The sequence below is a fragment of the Eleginops maclovinus genome, chromosome 2 (assembly GCF_036324505.1).
Source record: "Eleginops maclovinus isolate JMC-PN-2008 ecotype Puerto Natales chromosome 2, JC_Emac_rtc_rv5, whole genome shotgun sequence".
Classification (NCBI taxonomy): Eukaryota; Metazoa; Chordata; class Actinopteri; order Perciformes; family Eleginopidae; genus Eleginops; species Eleginops maclovinus.
This window is the reverse complement of record NC_086350.1, coordinates 17,922,905-17,938,925: the sequence shown is the minus strand read 5'-3', so window position 1 is coordinate 17,938,925 and position 16,021 is coordinate 17,922,905. Positions and strand designations below refer to the sequence as shown.

Below are 16,021 nucleotides of genomic sequence, written 5' to 3'. Positions count from 1 at the left end.
GGCAGCTGGGGCCTATTTAAACTAGAGACATTTTGACATGCTATAACAAATACTGATGACTGAAATTCAATGTATCTATTTTTATTTTAGAGTTCTGGTATTGTGCATCCACGCTCACTGGGACACCTTGGAAAAGAACAGAGCCAACATTAATATAAAAAGGCAACCTGTGCTTTTATTTCAGGTCAACATCTCTGCTGTAACACACATGTAACCTGTGACGAGGGGTTATGAAAGGTCACAGGCCAAGGTGTACTGCTACACTTAAAGTAAGTCAATATATGACACACATAGTATACTAAAGGGGCCCTATTAGGCTTGTTGGGGTTTTCCCTTCCCTGTAGTATTTCATTTAGGTTTTTGTGCATATAAATTGTCTGAAAAGGCTAAAATCCCAAAGGTCCCTCCAGAGGGCCTTAATCTCCCACCCTGCCTGAAACACCACCATAGTAGTCCTTTGTTTACATGTGTAACATAATAACATCACTATATTACACTTGCATTTCTATTGGCTAGCGCTACAACACATAAGTGAGAAGGGTGACCAGGTGCCAACACGCCATATGTGGGACAATGAGTATGTTTGTGCAGGTGAATGCGGGACACTACATGTTACTGTGTTGCTAAGAGCTAGTTTAGATTGAAATAATGTCTATCCAGGCGTTTCTTGTGAGTTTCGGGGAAGTATTGCTTCAAAACGTATTCACCTACGTGTGCAATTGAAAACAAATTCTGGCGAAGCTCACAAACTCTCTGGGAGTCGCCCTCCATGGCTACAACCATGAGTAAATGCATTTATCTGCTGATTGATTGACATCTGACACAGCTACTGCTGAAAGCCCTCTCTTGTTTTCTAAACACCTTTGGATAAAAGCCAAGTTTTAAATGGGCAACTGTCAATCAAATGCGGGACATCGACTAAATGTGTGGGACTATAAAAATGCTTTGCAATACTCTCCAGCTGCCTGTGAGGCTGAGGGGAAGGACATCCCATCAAAGCACTTGAACATTAAAGCATGTACACGTCACAGTAGAGGCACACAATACAAATATGAACATGACAATGGGCATAATAGGGCCCCTTTAAATGACAAATGACAACAAGTTTCCATGTCGCACAACTTTAATAGAATATTTTTAATTAACTCTGTACAAATTGAAAAGAAATATTGCGCAAGTAACAAATTGTGAATAAGAACCAGTTAAGGCCATTGCTAGCACACGGTCCAATGTGGTAAATTTGAAGATTAAAACCGTGGCTCTGAAAGATCTTCCCAAGAAGAAGGTCTACAATCGTTATTTTTAAAAAGAGGGGGGGGGTATTTTCGCTGCACTGCCTCCAGCTGAGCAGACACCAGGCGGAGGAGTCCACCCAAACGGCCGAAATCATTGCATTGAGTGCTTTATATAAAATACATTGGCAACCTCTTCCATTTGTTTTCCACAGACATTCTACTGAATCATTAGACAATAACGGAAATATTTATATATTTTTTAACAACTTTAAACGCAGAATTAGATGACACTGTTAATGACAATTGGCAAACAGTTGAATAAAAAAGGACGGTGGGTTTTGTATTTCTTTTGGCTTCTTGGCAACAGAATTTACATTTGATCCAAACATCCTGCACCCTGTCCCATCACTGACTTTAAACTCTTGTTTAGAACAATATGCATACAAGACAGAGCAACCAAAACAGGCTGAGGGTCAGACCCTTTTTCTGCTCAAGTGAGTTATCCTGCAGTTGAATGCGGACCGGAAGTGGAGCATTTCTCTATGCAGAGACATTTCAACTTTTCTAAAGCCTGGAGTTTTCCAATTGTTTTTTTATCCTTGTAGATTTAAGTTCATGAACAACCAGGGGTGATGTGGCAAACTGAAGAGCTATATTAATGACAGTTTTGAGGTATAACCATATGCCTGTCACATGATGTTAGTTAGTGTTACGTGTCCATTCAAGTGCTATTTTAAATGCTAGTTAAGCCCAGAAGAGCTGGGCAGAAGTGAGCGGTATTAATATAGGACAAATCTTAAATGTTTTAAACTCATTTCAATAATAAAAACATGACATGGCAGTTTCCACGAGGGTTGACCTGTTAAGCCCAAATAAGATTTGAGCCAATGAGAATAAGCGTTTAACTTGGCCTAAAGCGTTCCTGAAATGCACCACCTCATACAGCTGCATGACACTAGAATAAATAGTCCAATGAAAAGACAATGAACATTTTAAAAAGTAAATGAAATTCAAAATGATACATTGTATGCCTCTTAAAAAATACCATAACAAAAGAAACACACCTCAGCAACCCCAGTGAAAGATTAAGTCAGACTTGTTCAGCAGTTTCCTGGTGAACTAGCATTTCTCTTGTTGGCATAAAAAACCCTGAGTAACTGATTTATTTCCATGGAAACTAAAGTTGGGATCCATTTCTTTCCTATGCTTTTTTCAATATGATGTTCTGAGGTTGTTGGCAGTAGCAACCTGCTCCACCTTACCAAAGAAGAAGACTGTCCCTGTGTGATGACATGGTAGTTTATTAGAGTCGAGTCCCTTCCTGCTATGAGTTTTGAATGAAGCCAAATAAAAGTGTTGGATGGGCGCAAGACGAAAGAAAAGAAGTCATGCACATAGTAAAAAACGCAGTTTGGTTTGCGTTCTATTGCGTTCATATGAGTTCATAAAATGGCGTGGCCTGCAAGGGTAGGAGGACTCGCTGATTGGCTAAGAACTGATTCGACAGAGAGCAGGTCTCCACCAGGTCTCCACGGTTACTGCTGTTTGCATTCGGCAGGTTGGGGCTGTTCTTTCTGTTGGGAATAGACACAGAGGAAACCAGAGTGAGATAATGAGGCCACTGGAAATCAACAAGCAACTAGAAAGGAGGCTAAGGGAAGCAGACGAGAGGGGAGGGAAGCACCTGGCTGGGTACAACAAGGGGTGCAATGTTAGAAACCTGGGATGGGACAAAAGGAGGAAAAACTAAAAGATAGATAAAGAGCAAAGACAGGACAGGGAGAAAAAAAGCTGTCTACCCAGGTGTAAGTTGAGGGTCCTAAACACCTCGTACTATGGAAGAATCCAGAGTGTAGTAAAAGAGAGACAGCCAGAATAAAAGACCAAAGGACTAGACAGTGTGAGAAAGTGTTTGGGACGCCCTCCTTATTTCTCCCTTACCTAGAAATTGCATGGGGTGAGAATGAGTGATTATGCCTGTAAATGGGGGGGAGGGGGTCCAGGGAAGGGAGAGACAACAATATGCACAAGTTTAATCAATGGTCACATTGGGAAAGGAGATGGTGAGCCAAGTGAGACATTGGTGAGTGAGCTGACAGCAGGTATCACGGGACCGACACCCTGCACAACAGGCACCAAAACAAACGTGGGACAAACAACCAAGCAGCACTGTTGTTCTCCTGTTAGAGCCGCTAATGAGCCGTGTTATGCACTTGCTCACCATCAGACTGAAATATCTCAGTCCAACTTAAACACTAAACAAACGGCTCTCACAGAATGACACTAAACGATAGCATCCAATGGCCTGAGAGGGAGCAGGATAAGACGTATGCAGCATGGTGCTTAAAACTGGGATCAAAATAAAATAACCTTTAGGAAAATGATTGATAAAAATCATAAGTAGAGGCACCATAAATGAAATCAGAAAAAAGGTAAGAATTTATACTGACATTGGTGTCTCCCTCATCGTCGTCGTCATCCTCCTCATCTTGCTCCTGGGGGTCAAAGAAGAGAGGATAAAAAGGTATTCCCAAAATTCCCTTTCTTAATTAAAATATACAATGACTGCTTTTGTGATATGGTTGTGTGAATAGCTGACATATAAAAGATCAAACTGTTTGTTTGGGGAAATGGTATTACCAACCTCTTCATCTCCCTCCTCCATCTCCTCCTCTTCAAACTGCATTAAAAAAAGAAGAGAGTCAGAGTGAAATCACACATGGTAAACCAGTGCTGACAACTGTAGCTTGCATGATTCTTTGCAGTCTGTAAATATCCCATTTTGTGGCTTTTTCTGCATCCACGTGAAACAGCGTGTCGGTTCAAAAACACTCACGCTCTCGTCATCCTCAAGGGCCTCTCCGGTGAAATACAGCACGGCTCTGGGAACTATTCTCTCACGGAAGAAATGACCAATCTCAAAGTCTGTGGCTAGGGTGAATTCAGAGTCTTCGTCCTATAAAACAGAGAGAGACCCTTTAGCACGGCTACAAACCCCACAGCTTCATGTCATGGAAGACTCAAGGAAACCATTGCTGATTTTAATGCGCTACATTTTACTCACCATTTCCCCTTCTGGTGAAGCTGGAAGGAAATGGAAAACGTTAGCAATAAGCACTTCAAAACACTGCTTTATAATGACAAGAAATGTGATATTTTTAACAGCACGTCATTTTATAATAGCTTTCAATGTTGCAACTTTGAATCAGCTGGAATTGACCCACAACTAAAAGCCCATTTAAGGCAACAACCACGCTTATTATGGGTGACATCCCAAAGCGAGGTCACATCCACAGAGAGTGGCGGGCTGTGCAGAAGCAGCTGTGCTCCACCGTCCTGCACTGACTTAAGGTGACATCCCCCCATCCTTCCTCTGCTTCCAACAATACTGAATAAGAGGAAACTGCCTCGTTAAATATACAAGGTGATGTGCTCATTACAATTTCAACATGGTGTCCATCATCGGGGTTTTCTACTGTATGAGCAGCATAAGCTCAAAACGCTAAGGCTTATTGCTGCGTCTATAAAGTCAAATAGCCTGTGTTCACACTGCACCGTCTATGCATGTCGACATGATCAGTGAGTGATGGCTCTTTCACTAATGGACATCCCAACCCCAGAGCAGCACACCTGAACACATTTAAGAAGAGCTTTTTATACCATCCAGTCATATACCGGGGCTGTGACTGAAACAGTAGAACAAACTTTCGCTCAGCCAATGGGTGATCGGATCAACTTCTCAAAGTCAGAACACGCCCAGGCATGTCTGACATGTAAGGTAACTACACAGGAAAGGCAATACAGTAATTATACCAAGGCGTATTGATCCTTTGAGAGACACTCATGAATCACTTCAAGGTGTATTTCACACGACTGAACAAAACTAAAAAAGCCCTAACCTTCCTAGACAGACCTCCCCCTTAGATGAAGGCTATCACACCCTCAAAGTCACTTTATGTCTTAAAAGGTTTGACTTTATTATTTAAATAAACTACAAGATTTATTGTAAAATGTAACGAGCCAAGTGTTTTTTGTTGCTGAAGATTGCTATTTTGTTGAATTCTTCCTTTGATGTATTCCTTTCAACCTCTTTCGTTCACACTTAAGAATGTGCACTAGCTGAACTTTACATTTACCACACACCCATCTGTCATTGAAGTAAAATCTGTTTAGTGTGTTATAGTTGTTTTTAATAGATCTATCACAACCCTGCCTCACATTCTGAGTTAGTCATTGTGTGAAAGTGTTTTTTGCATGCACACACTCCAACATCAGTGAATGGCAGACGGTTCCACCTGCTCACAGTTTAAGAGTCTGCCGCCACCTGCTGTTGATTCGGCTTAATGCAGCGACCAATGATAAATTCACATGCATGTTGCCGTAACGTCTGCAGATTAAAACACAAACATGTTGACTGTCAAGCTAGTGTAGTCGTGTACAAAGCCAACAGGACTAAGGGATGAATGCATTTGAAAAGAAGAGTCCTTTCTCTGAAGGAATTGCTAGAAAAGCCTCTACATTTGGTACAGCTCTGTTTCTGAGGGTGTGTCCTCACCTTTGATGGGGTTGAAGAAGTTGAAGAAGGAGTCGTTGGGGACCTGTTTGGTTACAGTGCGAACAGTGCCACGGCCTTTATGCTTCTGCTTCTTCTTAATAGTTTTCACAGTCACATCCTTCCCCTTGTGCCAGTCTATCGGACAGCTACAGAGAGGAGATGTAAAGGAGTGAGAGGCAGTCTAAAGCAAGGATGCAAAAAAAGGGAAATGAACGTGCCAAGTGGAGGCTGATATGTGGGATGTAAAGTCAAAAAGAGATGAATATAGAAAGAGTGTAGAGAGAGGCTTCACAAACCACACAGTTTATTTTATCTTAAACCGCAACATCATGTGTCATCACCGCAGCATGTGTGCTCTCTCTCACCCTTCACAGTCGATGATCTCGGGCCCCTCGAATGAGAAAGGCTCTGCTGCGTCGGGCTCCGACTTCATCTTGTAGACTTTAGTGAGCACGGCGTTGTTGAAGTAGCCATTGGACTCAAAGTGGAACTCTAATGTGAAACTCTGGGAGAAAGAACAATTTAGATTATTTAAACTTTACTCAATTATTGAGTTTATTACTTAGGAATGATACTATTTCATTATTACAGCATGATAATACTGACCATTGGCTGTCCTGGCTCCGAAAACTTGACTTGAATATCTTTCAAGTGCTTTAGGATGGGCTCATCATGTTCCTAGTGGTAGACAAACGGTCAGTTCGAAGCCAAATGCAACTGTTCAGGAATTGGTTGTTATGGGGGGGGGGGCATGTTTAAACGTACCTGTAGCATGTCACTGAGCATGTCCACACTCTTGAATATGGTGAGCCAGAACTCAGGGATGCCCTTTGGGTCTTCCTCTGGCTTGGCTTCCTCTTTCTTTGCATCCTCAATAGAAGCTTTTTCTTTTACCTGCTCCTACAGGAAGTGAGCACAGCACTCGTTTGAATGCACATCTACATTTAGTTTGATAAGCTTTGGAGTAGTGCCCTTGAGACCAAGGTATTTTAAAACACACAGCTCTTGTGTGTGCAAAGAGACAGATCAAAGCAAGATTACAGCTACATAAACTGTCACAGTCTACATGTTTTTTTTAAGAATTTTATGGGCAACCAGTGCCTTTAATATAGTGCGATTCAGAAACGGGGAGACAGAGGGGAAGACGCGCGGCAAAGGCAAAGTATATCGCCCCTGCTCTACCCACTGAGCTATACGATGGCCACAGTCGACATGTTGGTTGGTGATTCTTTTCCTGATTGATCTTTGCAGGACGTTGGTTTTATTTATGAGATTGAAGCAGTCTGTGGCTATAATAAAATTATCTTTTCCTTTGCTGTGAAAAACCAGAAGAATTATTTTGCAAACTGATCAGGCTTTTAAGGAAAACAGAATTGAGTGTGTGCTTACCGCTAGCTCCTCCTCTTCTTCTCTGTCACTGTGCCACTCACACTCTGCATCTGTGGGCTCCACCGTTCCAGTGACAATGTCTCGTCTCTGTGACACACAAACAATAAAACAAAGTCTATCACTAAGTATTTCGGAATACACAAAACTATGAAAGTAACACAGTCCTTTAAATACGATTCAATACCACATTTCATTGATATTTAAGTATTTTGATAATAGCTGTATTTCTAAGTTGCGTCCATGCTTCTTCTGAGTGCAGGCATTAGTGGCCATTATAGTATCAATATCAACATAATTAAGGCAGGTGTTGTATCAAAGACATCATTTTGGTATTGTGACAACACTAATCACTTAGAGAGGGATCTGGGAATATTAGTGTGAAAAATCTGTATATAAACAAGCATTCATTCCATACGGCTGAATTATTTTAAGCTAGCCCAGTGTAAGCAACACCATCTTAGAAAGAGATTAACACATGTGGACACACACAACACAAACACACACAAACAAACACACACAACACAAACAGTGCACACACACACACACACACACACACACACACACACACACACACACACACACACACACACACACAAGACAGCTGCAGCCGGACTACAGCTGTCAGTCTCAGTGTGACTAAGAATGGCTGAGTTCTTGTCACTAACTCTGGAAATAGCCTTGACTGAAAAAGAACAGTCGACTACTCGTTGTGGCAGTTTTTAATTTAGCACCAAGGATGAATCCTGGCTGGTCTCAGATCGGACCAGAAGGACACATTTCACCACCCATTAGTGCAGGTAACAAAAAAAAGTTGGATCCCTTTCCAAATAAGAGATCTTGTTTGTTGCATTTTTTTACATCTGCTGTTACAGTCAAAACAGGTAAATTAAAGAAAATATTATTTATCGTACCTTGTCAAACATTGGCTGATAGAGGGCAGCATACTTCCTCTCTAGCTCATGGACTTCCTCGTAGAATTTGGCCTCTATGTTAGCACACTGCACCTGTAGCCTTTTCAAGGCATGCACTCGCCTTTTCACTACTTTGGGAAGCATGCTGTGAGGAGAGAAACATGGGAAATGATGTTTATCATTTATAGTACAAAGAAAGATATTATGATCTATGTTTAAGAGGTGAAACACTTACTATTTTTACACATTATTATTATTGAGGAGTGTCCTCAGTCACCACCAATGGATCACAACATGTTCTTGGAGATTGGCAAATATTTATTTTTCTGTTTGAGCATGGTAATCTCATACCATTTATATCTTTCCAAAACATTATTTCTATAATCTCATTGATCAACTTCTTCTCTAGAGCAGAGAAAGAAGTAAACATGAGTTGTCCATGACAGAATAGTTTAATGTATTCAACCTCACCTAGATAACTGTAGATGTGACATTGCATACATTTGATTTTGGAGTACTTAATTGAGTATTTCAAAAAGGTTCAAACTAAAACCACCAGACTATATCACAGTTACACTCCTGAATGTTTACAATTACAAGCTGATCACAAGTAGCTCACTGCATTGCCACCAAAACATTTTAAAAAATATATTTTGTCTGCCTTTATGGCCAGTGCCAATTAACACATCAATATGCAACTGCCAATTGTAACCCAAAACATTTTTAAATTATCAGTTGTACGTGCAGTGGCGAATAATAAATAATGTTTTGCTAATAATTGCTATGTTAAGTTAACTGGTGAGAAAATGAGCATGTGGTAACCAGGGAGAATTATATAAATTTTAACTGCATCTCATGTAACACAAACAAAGTATAGCACAACAGCACTGACCTTTCCATGAAGTGGAAGCTGACAGGTCTGTCCATCTGCCCACCAGGATTTTGCATCCCTTGTTCCCCTTTACCTGCCAAACCAAAACAGCACATTTTAGCAGGTCACACAAACTATCTGCCTGTCTTGTGTTATGTTAATACCATCACAGTTGTCGTTAAAACATGTTCATTTTAAAGTTCCACTAAATGTGTACTCTTTTTGAAGAAGACATACACAGGCATATAAACAGTAATGTTAAATTCTGAATCAAAACAGTTGACCCAACTTTTCCCACACTTAACATCTAAGGTAGTAAGTTAGGTTTAAAAAAGACTTCCTTTACCTTTATTGGCTTCCATTTCCAAGTGGCAGCTCCTCCCTCTAATAAAAACAGAACAGTTGCATTAGACATTTACTCGTGTGTAAGTCACAGACAGTGGTTGAGTAGCTATAACCGGCACCATCAGAGGGAGTTTTTAACAAAATAAACTGGGCTGACCATGTTTCTACATGTAACTTGTGTGCTTTAAAATGTTGACATTGCCTAGAAAATCATAGGTTTTGGAGACCCTGTTGATTTTACCATCGCTACAAACTAATTCAGCGCGAGCTTGGAAGTCCTGGCAGCAGACATACAGCTGAGCTAACTTCGACTCATCAACAGCAACACTGGTGTTGAGCAAGCGCAGGCCGATGACGCATGCCATGCTAATAGAACATGGGCTAGGCTATAACCAAAGTTAGCATCTCAATATTTACTATCATATTACATAACTATCGCGGCCTTTGACAGTCACATTGGACAACTGATACAAGTTTATCAATATCACCTACACTCTTACATCGGCTTATCAACGGGCACATGGAAATAAATACCTAGTATGGGCGGTGCCAAAGATTTGACAGCGGCTAACCTGACTAGCCTGCTAGTTAGCATGAAACTACGAGTCAACGTGCTATGAACAATGCTTTAGCCATCAGCAAGTACGAAGGTTGACCATTTACAATATCCCTCCACCGCCCATTCGAACAAGACAATTAAGATAATGTATGCTAGTGAGTGGTTGAGGCAACAAGGGGTTGCCTTTCTAGTATGTAGATAAAACGATCCGTTAACGGTGCAGCTACTAGCCTTCTGCTACCCGCATTGACAAGCTAATGCTAAGCTACCGTTAGCTCCCAGGTTAATAAAAGCAACAGTCGGCGCAAAGTGTCTTGAAAACAGTTCACCAGGGGCCTGTCACATCAGTCAGTAAGATCGTAACGTAACTGATTATTTACCTAACACGGCAGCAAATGTTCGTATTAATTAAGCTGTAGCTACAAGCTGTGTTGTCTCTCCTACCTCTAGCTGAGTGGAATTCAAGCTGGTCGCCTCGCTCACGCGTCTTCGCTTCAACCCCCACGAGCAACACACACGCGCTCCAGGATCGCTGATTCTCATTGGACAGCTGGTGAGCGCATGGTGCTGCCTTCAAGTGCTGCGTCTCCAAAATCTTATTCCTGGAAACATCAACAATATCACCTGTTCCCTCTCAAATAATAAATAATATTAATAAAAGATAAACAATCAATGGTTACACAAATATGGGTTGGGAGGGTTACTTTAAAAACTGATTCATTTACCTTACTGTTTTATTTCCGTTAGGAGTACTTTTGGATAACCCTAATAACAAAGGCAATGAAACAAAAGTGAAAAACAAATATTGACTAGACCATTATGATTCGAAAATGTATTAGGCCTAAGCGATTTTATTCACAGGGAAATCTGCTTTTCAGTGCATATTCACGCAGTAGTCTATAGACCAAAAATGAAACACACGACTACATAACACTGTTTTAAAAAGCACAAATAAAACCTGAGTAAACATTAAGTGATCCATTTTAGTTTTATTCATAGGCTCACATATACTCTTATTTTAAATATACCTTCACGTACTGAAAAAAATGAAAGAAAATGGATAACACGAGCCTAAGAAGGTGAAAAACATAATCCAAATTCAATCAGAATGCATACATAGTAGTACAAACATTCTTTGTAATAGTACAGCTTACACAGCAATCAAATCTCTTAATCTTTTACAAGACACAGGATATTTTCTAACTTAAAAAGCTTAGAAAGGTCACACAGAGCCTTAGCAGGGTGAGGTGTTGTAGGCTATACATTCCTGAGCTGAGCAGGTTCAGGTATCACAAACTCTCAAACTCATGCTCTGACTACCTGGAAGAAGGACGCATAGTCAAAAAAAGATTTACAAAAACATGACAACCATTAAAACAAAAAAAAAGTGTGTGTGGGGGGGGGGGATACTATGTAGGTTAATTAGTTAGCATAGTATTATGCCATAATATCCCAATAGAGGTCAACCCAATTTTCAGCAAGGGTCATTGATTAAGTCACTGCTTGCATGAACACCCACAAACACTACAGCTTTATTACATTGCATGGTCATACACTTTTTATTTGAAAGCTGCATCTAAAAACAGTATAAATAGCAATCCATTAACAACATGTTGGGGCTTAGTAAGATTTCAGAATACTCTTGAAATCACATTTTTTTGTGAAATGTTTGTATGGGATTGATACTAGAAATCAATTAAATTGTTGAATGTTTTGAGTGTATTTTTGTTATTCGTTATTGTTATTCATTTGGCAGACAATTTCATGCAAAACCTTGAGAATCAGACAGATTTAGTTTTAGACCACAAGAGGGCTTGATATACCCATTCTTCGTCAAGGAGACAGTGACTCCATCAGGGTACAAGAGTTAGGGTTTGTACATTGCATAAATTAGTTGGCAGGTGTAAATATGTTGTATGCCTTAAAATGATCTGACCTAACTATTTTACAGGCTTTGTTGACTTGTTATCCTTCATTAAAATAAGAAGTTGTGTTTGAGAAAAGGCATCAAGTACTCCTTCTTAGTTCTTTCATGTATGACGCAGTAGGAAAAGAGCTAATATTAAGCTGCTTTATCAGATCAGAGCTGTATTGTGTCCAAGAGATGCTATTGAGAGGGATTTTAGATGTGTGTGACGGAGAGGTTTCAAAGTGATAATAAAGCTGTGATCAAATCAAGGCATATTTGCTTTTATTTTCTCATCATTATAAATGATATATGTATGATGCCCTTTTATGCATCATACATACTTAGAAACGTGGGATTTATTTGAAAATGGCCCAACATGTCTTCAAGGAGATCGTCTATTTATATGTAGTATTCTACATTGACAAATGAACGTTTTCTTTCCCCTATGGAAATGTGTTTTTTGCAGAAATAGCGTTTTTGTCTTAAAGACATAAAACCAATACGATTTATCCTTCTTTCTGTTTGCTATCAACCACTGCGTAGTCCATACACTTGAGAGGAAGTGACAGCAATGAGGCCCCTTAGGGTACGGTTGTGGTGACCAGGCACAAGCCTGTCAGTGTGACATTTACCAGCAGTCTTTGTACTCAGAGAACAAATCAAATGTGATTGTGTAGCATTTAGCCAGAGCCAGGGTTCTCAAAACAAGTGTACAGTAATCACGTATTTTAAAAATGTAAGCAAGTAGACATGTTTTTGTTTGTAAAGTGTGGATAAATCTATAAGGGAATGAATTGTGCATTATAATCTCAGTGTTACAGTATGTTGATTAGGTGGTTGCCTCTAATAAATCTACAAACTAGAACTAACTTAAATGCATGTATTTGAAAGCCTTTGATAGTTTTGCGACCCTTTGCAGACATTAAAGTGACTGTGATAAGACAATAGTAACACCTGCAGAATTCGCACGCAGCTGTACTTTACAGCTTCAGCCTGTCCCCAACTCTAAGATTACACCCCCTCTCAGTCTTTTGTACTCTGCTCCACAGTGTGGGCAGAGACACACACATGGCTGCTCCAATCTTATGTATGTGGTGCATCTCCATTTCTCTAATCGCAGGGCTCTGCCCAGCTGTGTGTGCACACTTTTCATTGTGTGATAGTGCAAGTGTTTGCACTGTACATAAAGAAGATGTCATATAAACTCTCATCAACTTTTGTGCATTCTTGCAGATTGGCTGATGTCTTACAGACAATCAAGCACTATATTCAACTTATGTCAATAAAGAAATGCTCCAAAATGGATATTAAAATGTAGAATAAATGAGTTCATTCTGTTGTACATCACTGTTTGACTTGAATAGCTGATTGTGAGAGGAAGGAAATATCACAGAAAGATCAGCATAAGTCACAATTTCCATGACTCCACTGGCTTGATGATGTAATATTAAGTGTAGCCTAAAGGCAAATCTTACTTCTTGCTGACTTAAACCTGTAAGGGTCAAATGCGTGTCATCTGTCACTAAGATTGCCTTAAACTGTCTGCTCTCTCTTATGCCCTCTCTCAGTCTTCTTTCTTGTTTTCAATTTTTCCACTTAGCAGCCATGCATTTACACTCAACACTCACACAAGACTTTGCTGTTCCTTAATATTATCTGTTACAGGCTTCTGTCTCTTCTGCACATTCGCCACCTACATATAGCCTGTCTCTCCATTCTGGAAATGGTACCCCTATCCTGTTGCCCTACCTCAATTTCTCCTGAGTTTTTCTTCTTCTGTTAAACACTTCCTGTGAAGTTTTTCCTTATCGAAATTAAGTGTTGGAGATATGATAAAATATTGTTCAAACATTAAATCCTCTTGAAATCATTTGTGAGTTTCCGCTTTATAAACCAAAGTGACTTTCATCGTTGACCCATACCGAGCAGTTTTTTTAATCCTGTTTTTGATATTTTTTGGCTATCAGTTTGTAATCTAACTTGACTAGAAACAATACATACTGTAAAATCTCTGCCTTTACCGTCTTTAATTATGATAGTTTGCATATTCTTCCGATCTTTACTATGCTTGATCTTGTTCGTTAGCAAAATACACATACGCGTATAGAAAAATGAGAAAACTATCAACAGGCAAACCAACTGGTGACATGATGTTCTGCCACAATCTTTGGACAAGCTCCAGCCCCCCGTGACCATGAATAAAAATGAGTGGATAAAAACAATAAATGAGTGATTGAACCTGTGAGTGTAATTGTCTTCACTTTTTTCTAAATTGATAGTCAATTCCTCAGCATTGATTGGTGATTTCAATGCGGAAATAAAGGCTCCAGAAAGATTACAGTTTTGTATTGTTTAAAAGCTATCTAATCAATAACTTTTGGTTATGGTTTGGAAGCCAAGGTGGTGTAGTCAATTCCTCTGTTGCAATATATTGTCCTCTACTTTTTTGTCCTCACTTGTACCACAGAAGAAGAGAAGACAAGAATTGACATCCTTCTTTAAGTGGATGTCATGATAGCCCCTGCCTTTTTCTTGATGATTGAACACATAGCAACAGCGTTTACGTCGACCCATCTCATTCCACTGGGGTATTGGTTTTGTGAATGAAGTGGTCAAACTCCCAGATGGTTGTATTGATATGGCCGGTAGGACAGGGCAGCATTTATGAGCCATCCTGCCCCTGCATCCACTGCCGTCCATTAAGCACCTCTCCTCGTAACGCATGGGTAATGGCCTATCTGTACACCATAATCAGACAGACACACATATACACACTGATTGTAAAAATCCATCAAAATAAGACACACATACAAACACACACACACACACACACACACACACACACACACACACACACACACACACACACACACACACACACACACACACACACACACACACACACACACACACACACACACACACACACACACACACATTGACACAGCTGTGGTTATTATTCACAGGAGGGGGTCTCGGGTGGGGATAAGGGAGGAAAAATTGCAAGCGGAAATACTATATCTCCTCTGAGGTGGCTGCTTTAGACGGGCCCTGCATGCGTAACAAATTCAGCAGAGCCATCGATCCAACTTATGGAAGGCTGAGTTCTCTGCTCATGACTTACATGATTTAAGTGCAATTTACTTTCATCTGCACCGATAAGCATTTCAATCACGGCATCTAGTTTGTTTGTTTTCTGTTTGTTGTCCTCTGCGGTCTTCATCATCCTGATTCTGCACGACAGCTAAACCTTTTAGCCGCTAAAAAACCCAACCCATAACACCTACTATCACCCCCAGACACATACACACAATGAGTGTTGTAGCGTTGAAATATGTAATTGACTTGTGCCTGTTTTTTCCCTATAATTTCAGCATCAACATTTTGAACAACAAAACAGGGTTTATTGAAATTGTGACAGTTAAGGTTTTTCTGTCAAGGGCACCATATTTTTGACACTTTCATTATTGATGGAATAAGTCACTAACCATTTAAAATACATTTCTCGATTTTCATTAAATAAATGTCTGCTAAGTAATGTCTTATGAGGTAAAAACAATGGTGAGCGAGCCAATGGCCCATTGATGAAAGACTTTATGAACTACCAACTCAAAGGAAACAGAGAAATCCAAGATTGTAATTTAATCATTCAATTACATGTGGATTAAGTCAGAATTTTCTCGCTTAATTAATGTAAGAGTCGTGGGACACTCTTTTAAAGAACCCCTGAAAGACGACACTTTTTTTATCTTGCAGTGACAAGATCTGTTGGCAAGATCTCCTTATTGTTGCTATCAAGTCAAAGTCAATGCTTCTAAACCTGCACCGTTTAGGCTGTTTTCAGATTCAGGCATTCACATCAAAACTGAGTAAATCCAGTTTCATTTACACCTTGGAATGTCATGCAATACAATTCTTGCAGCTTTTTTGCAAAAGTGTTCTCAGTAGAAATCATGTGCTGCATACATGCTGCTGTACATTTGTGACGTGAAATTATAATGAAAAACATGAAAAGCTCAAATATTTTATTGAGGCCAGAAGTCATTATTTTTAATTGTATACTGATTGTTGACTCTCCCTGCAACATGACAGACAAATGCTTTGAGTTACTTTCTTAAGCTTGCATAAAATGGACAGAACCAAAAATAGCTGTTCTGAGATCTGCTTCTGCTGCTCCTGTGCCCATAATGGCTGCTTGCTTTAGGTGTGAACCAGGCCATCTAGTTATTTCCAGGAAGTAATAACCA

The 16,021-nt window shown here is 39.9% G+C and overlaps 1 protein-coding gene across 3 annotated transcripts; it reads right to left on the bottom strand.

Annotated features, from left to right (window-relative positions):
• Positions 1 to 1,105: 1,105 nt before the first annotated feature.
• On the bottom strand, positions 1,106 to 10,416 carry nap1l4a (nucleosome assembly protein 1-like 4a). 3 transcript variants are annotated; one of them, XM_063904352.1, is made up of 15 exons: positions 10,310 to 10,416; positions 9,308 to 9,345; positions 8,983 to 9,055; positions 8,091 to 8,235; positions 7,180 to 7,266; positions 6,556 to 6,690; positions 6,397 to 6,468; positions 6,156 to 6,295; positions 5,791 to 5,936; positions 4,300 to 4,319; positions 4,072 to 4,191; positions 3,880 to 3,915; positions 3,686 to 3,730; positions 3,177 to 3,212; positions 1,106 to 2,809 (listed from the first exon to the last, which is right to left on the bottom strand). In XM_063904352.1, the coding sequence occupies exons 2-14, from the start codon at positions 9,321 to 9,323 to the stop codon at positions 3,207 to 3,209; spliced, it is 1,041 nt and encodes a 346-aa protein (XP_063760422.1). In that variant the 5' UTR covers positions 9,324 to 9,345; positions 10,310 to 10,416; the 3' UTR covers positions 1,106 to 2,809; positions 3,177 to 3,206. The 3 variants fall into 3 exon arrangements, with proteins under 3 accessions (XP_063760422.1, XP_063760413.1, XP_063760430.1); XM_063904343.1 differs by lacking the exon at positions 3,177 to 3,212; XM_063904360.1 differs by lacking the exon at positions 3,177 to 3,212 and having other exon boundaries at positions 10,246 to 10,340.
• Between the last annotated feature and the right edge of the window lie 5,605 nt (positions 10,417 to 16,021).

Coding starts and splice junctions, on each gene's coding strand:
- nap1l4a (XM_063904343.1), bottom strand. Junction 8,236..8,982: donor AGCTTCCACTTCATGGAAAG/GTCAGTGCTGTT, acceptor CTCTCCTCACAG/CATGCTTCCCAAAGTAGTGA. Junction 6,469..6,555: donor TGCTCAGTGACATGCTACAG/GTACGTTTAAAC, acceptor GTCTACCACTAG/GAACATGATGAGCCCATCCT.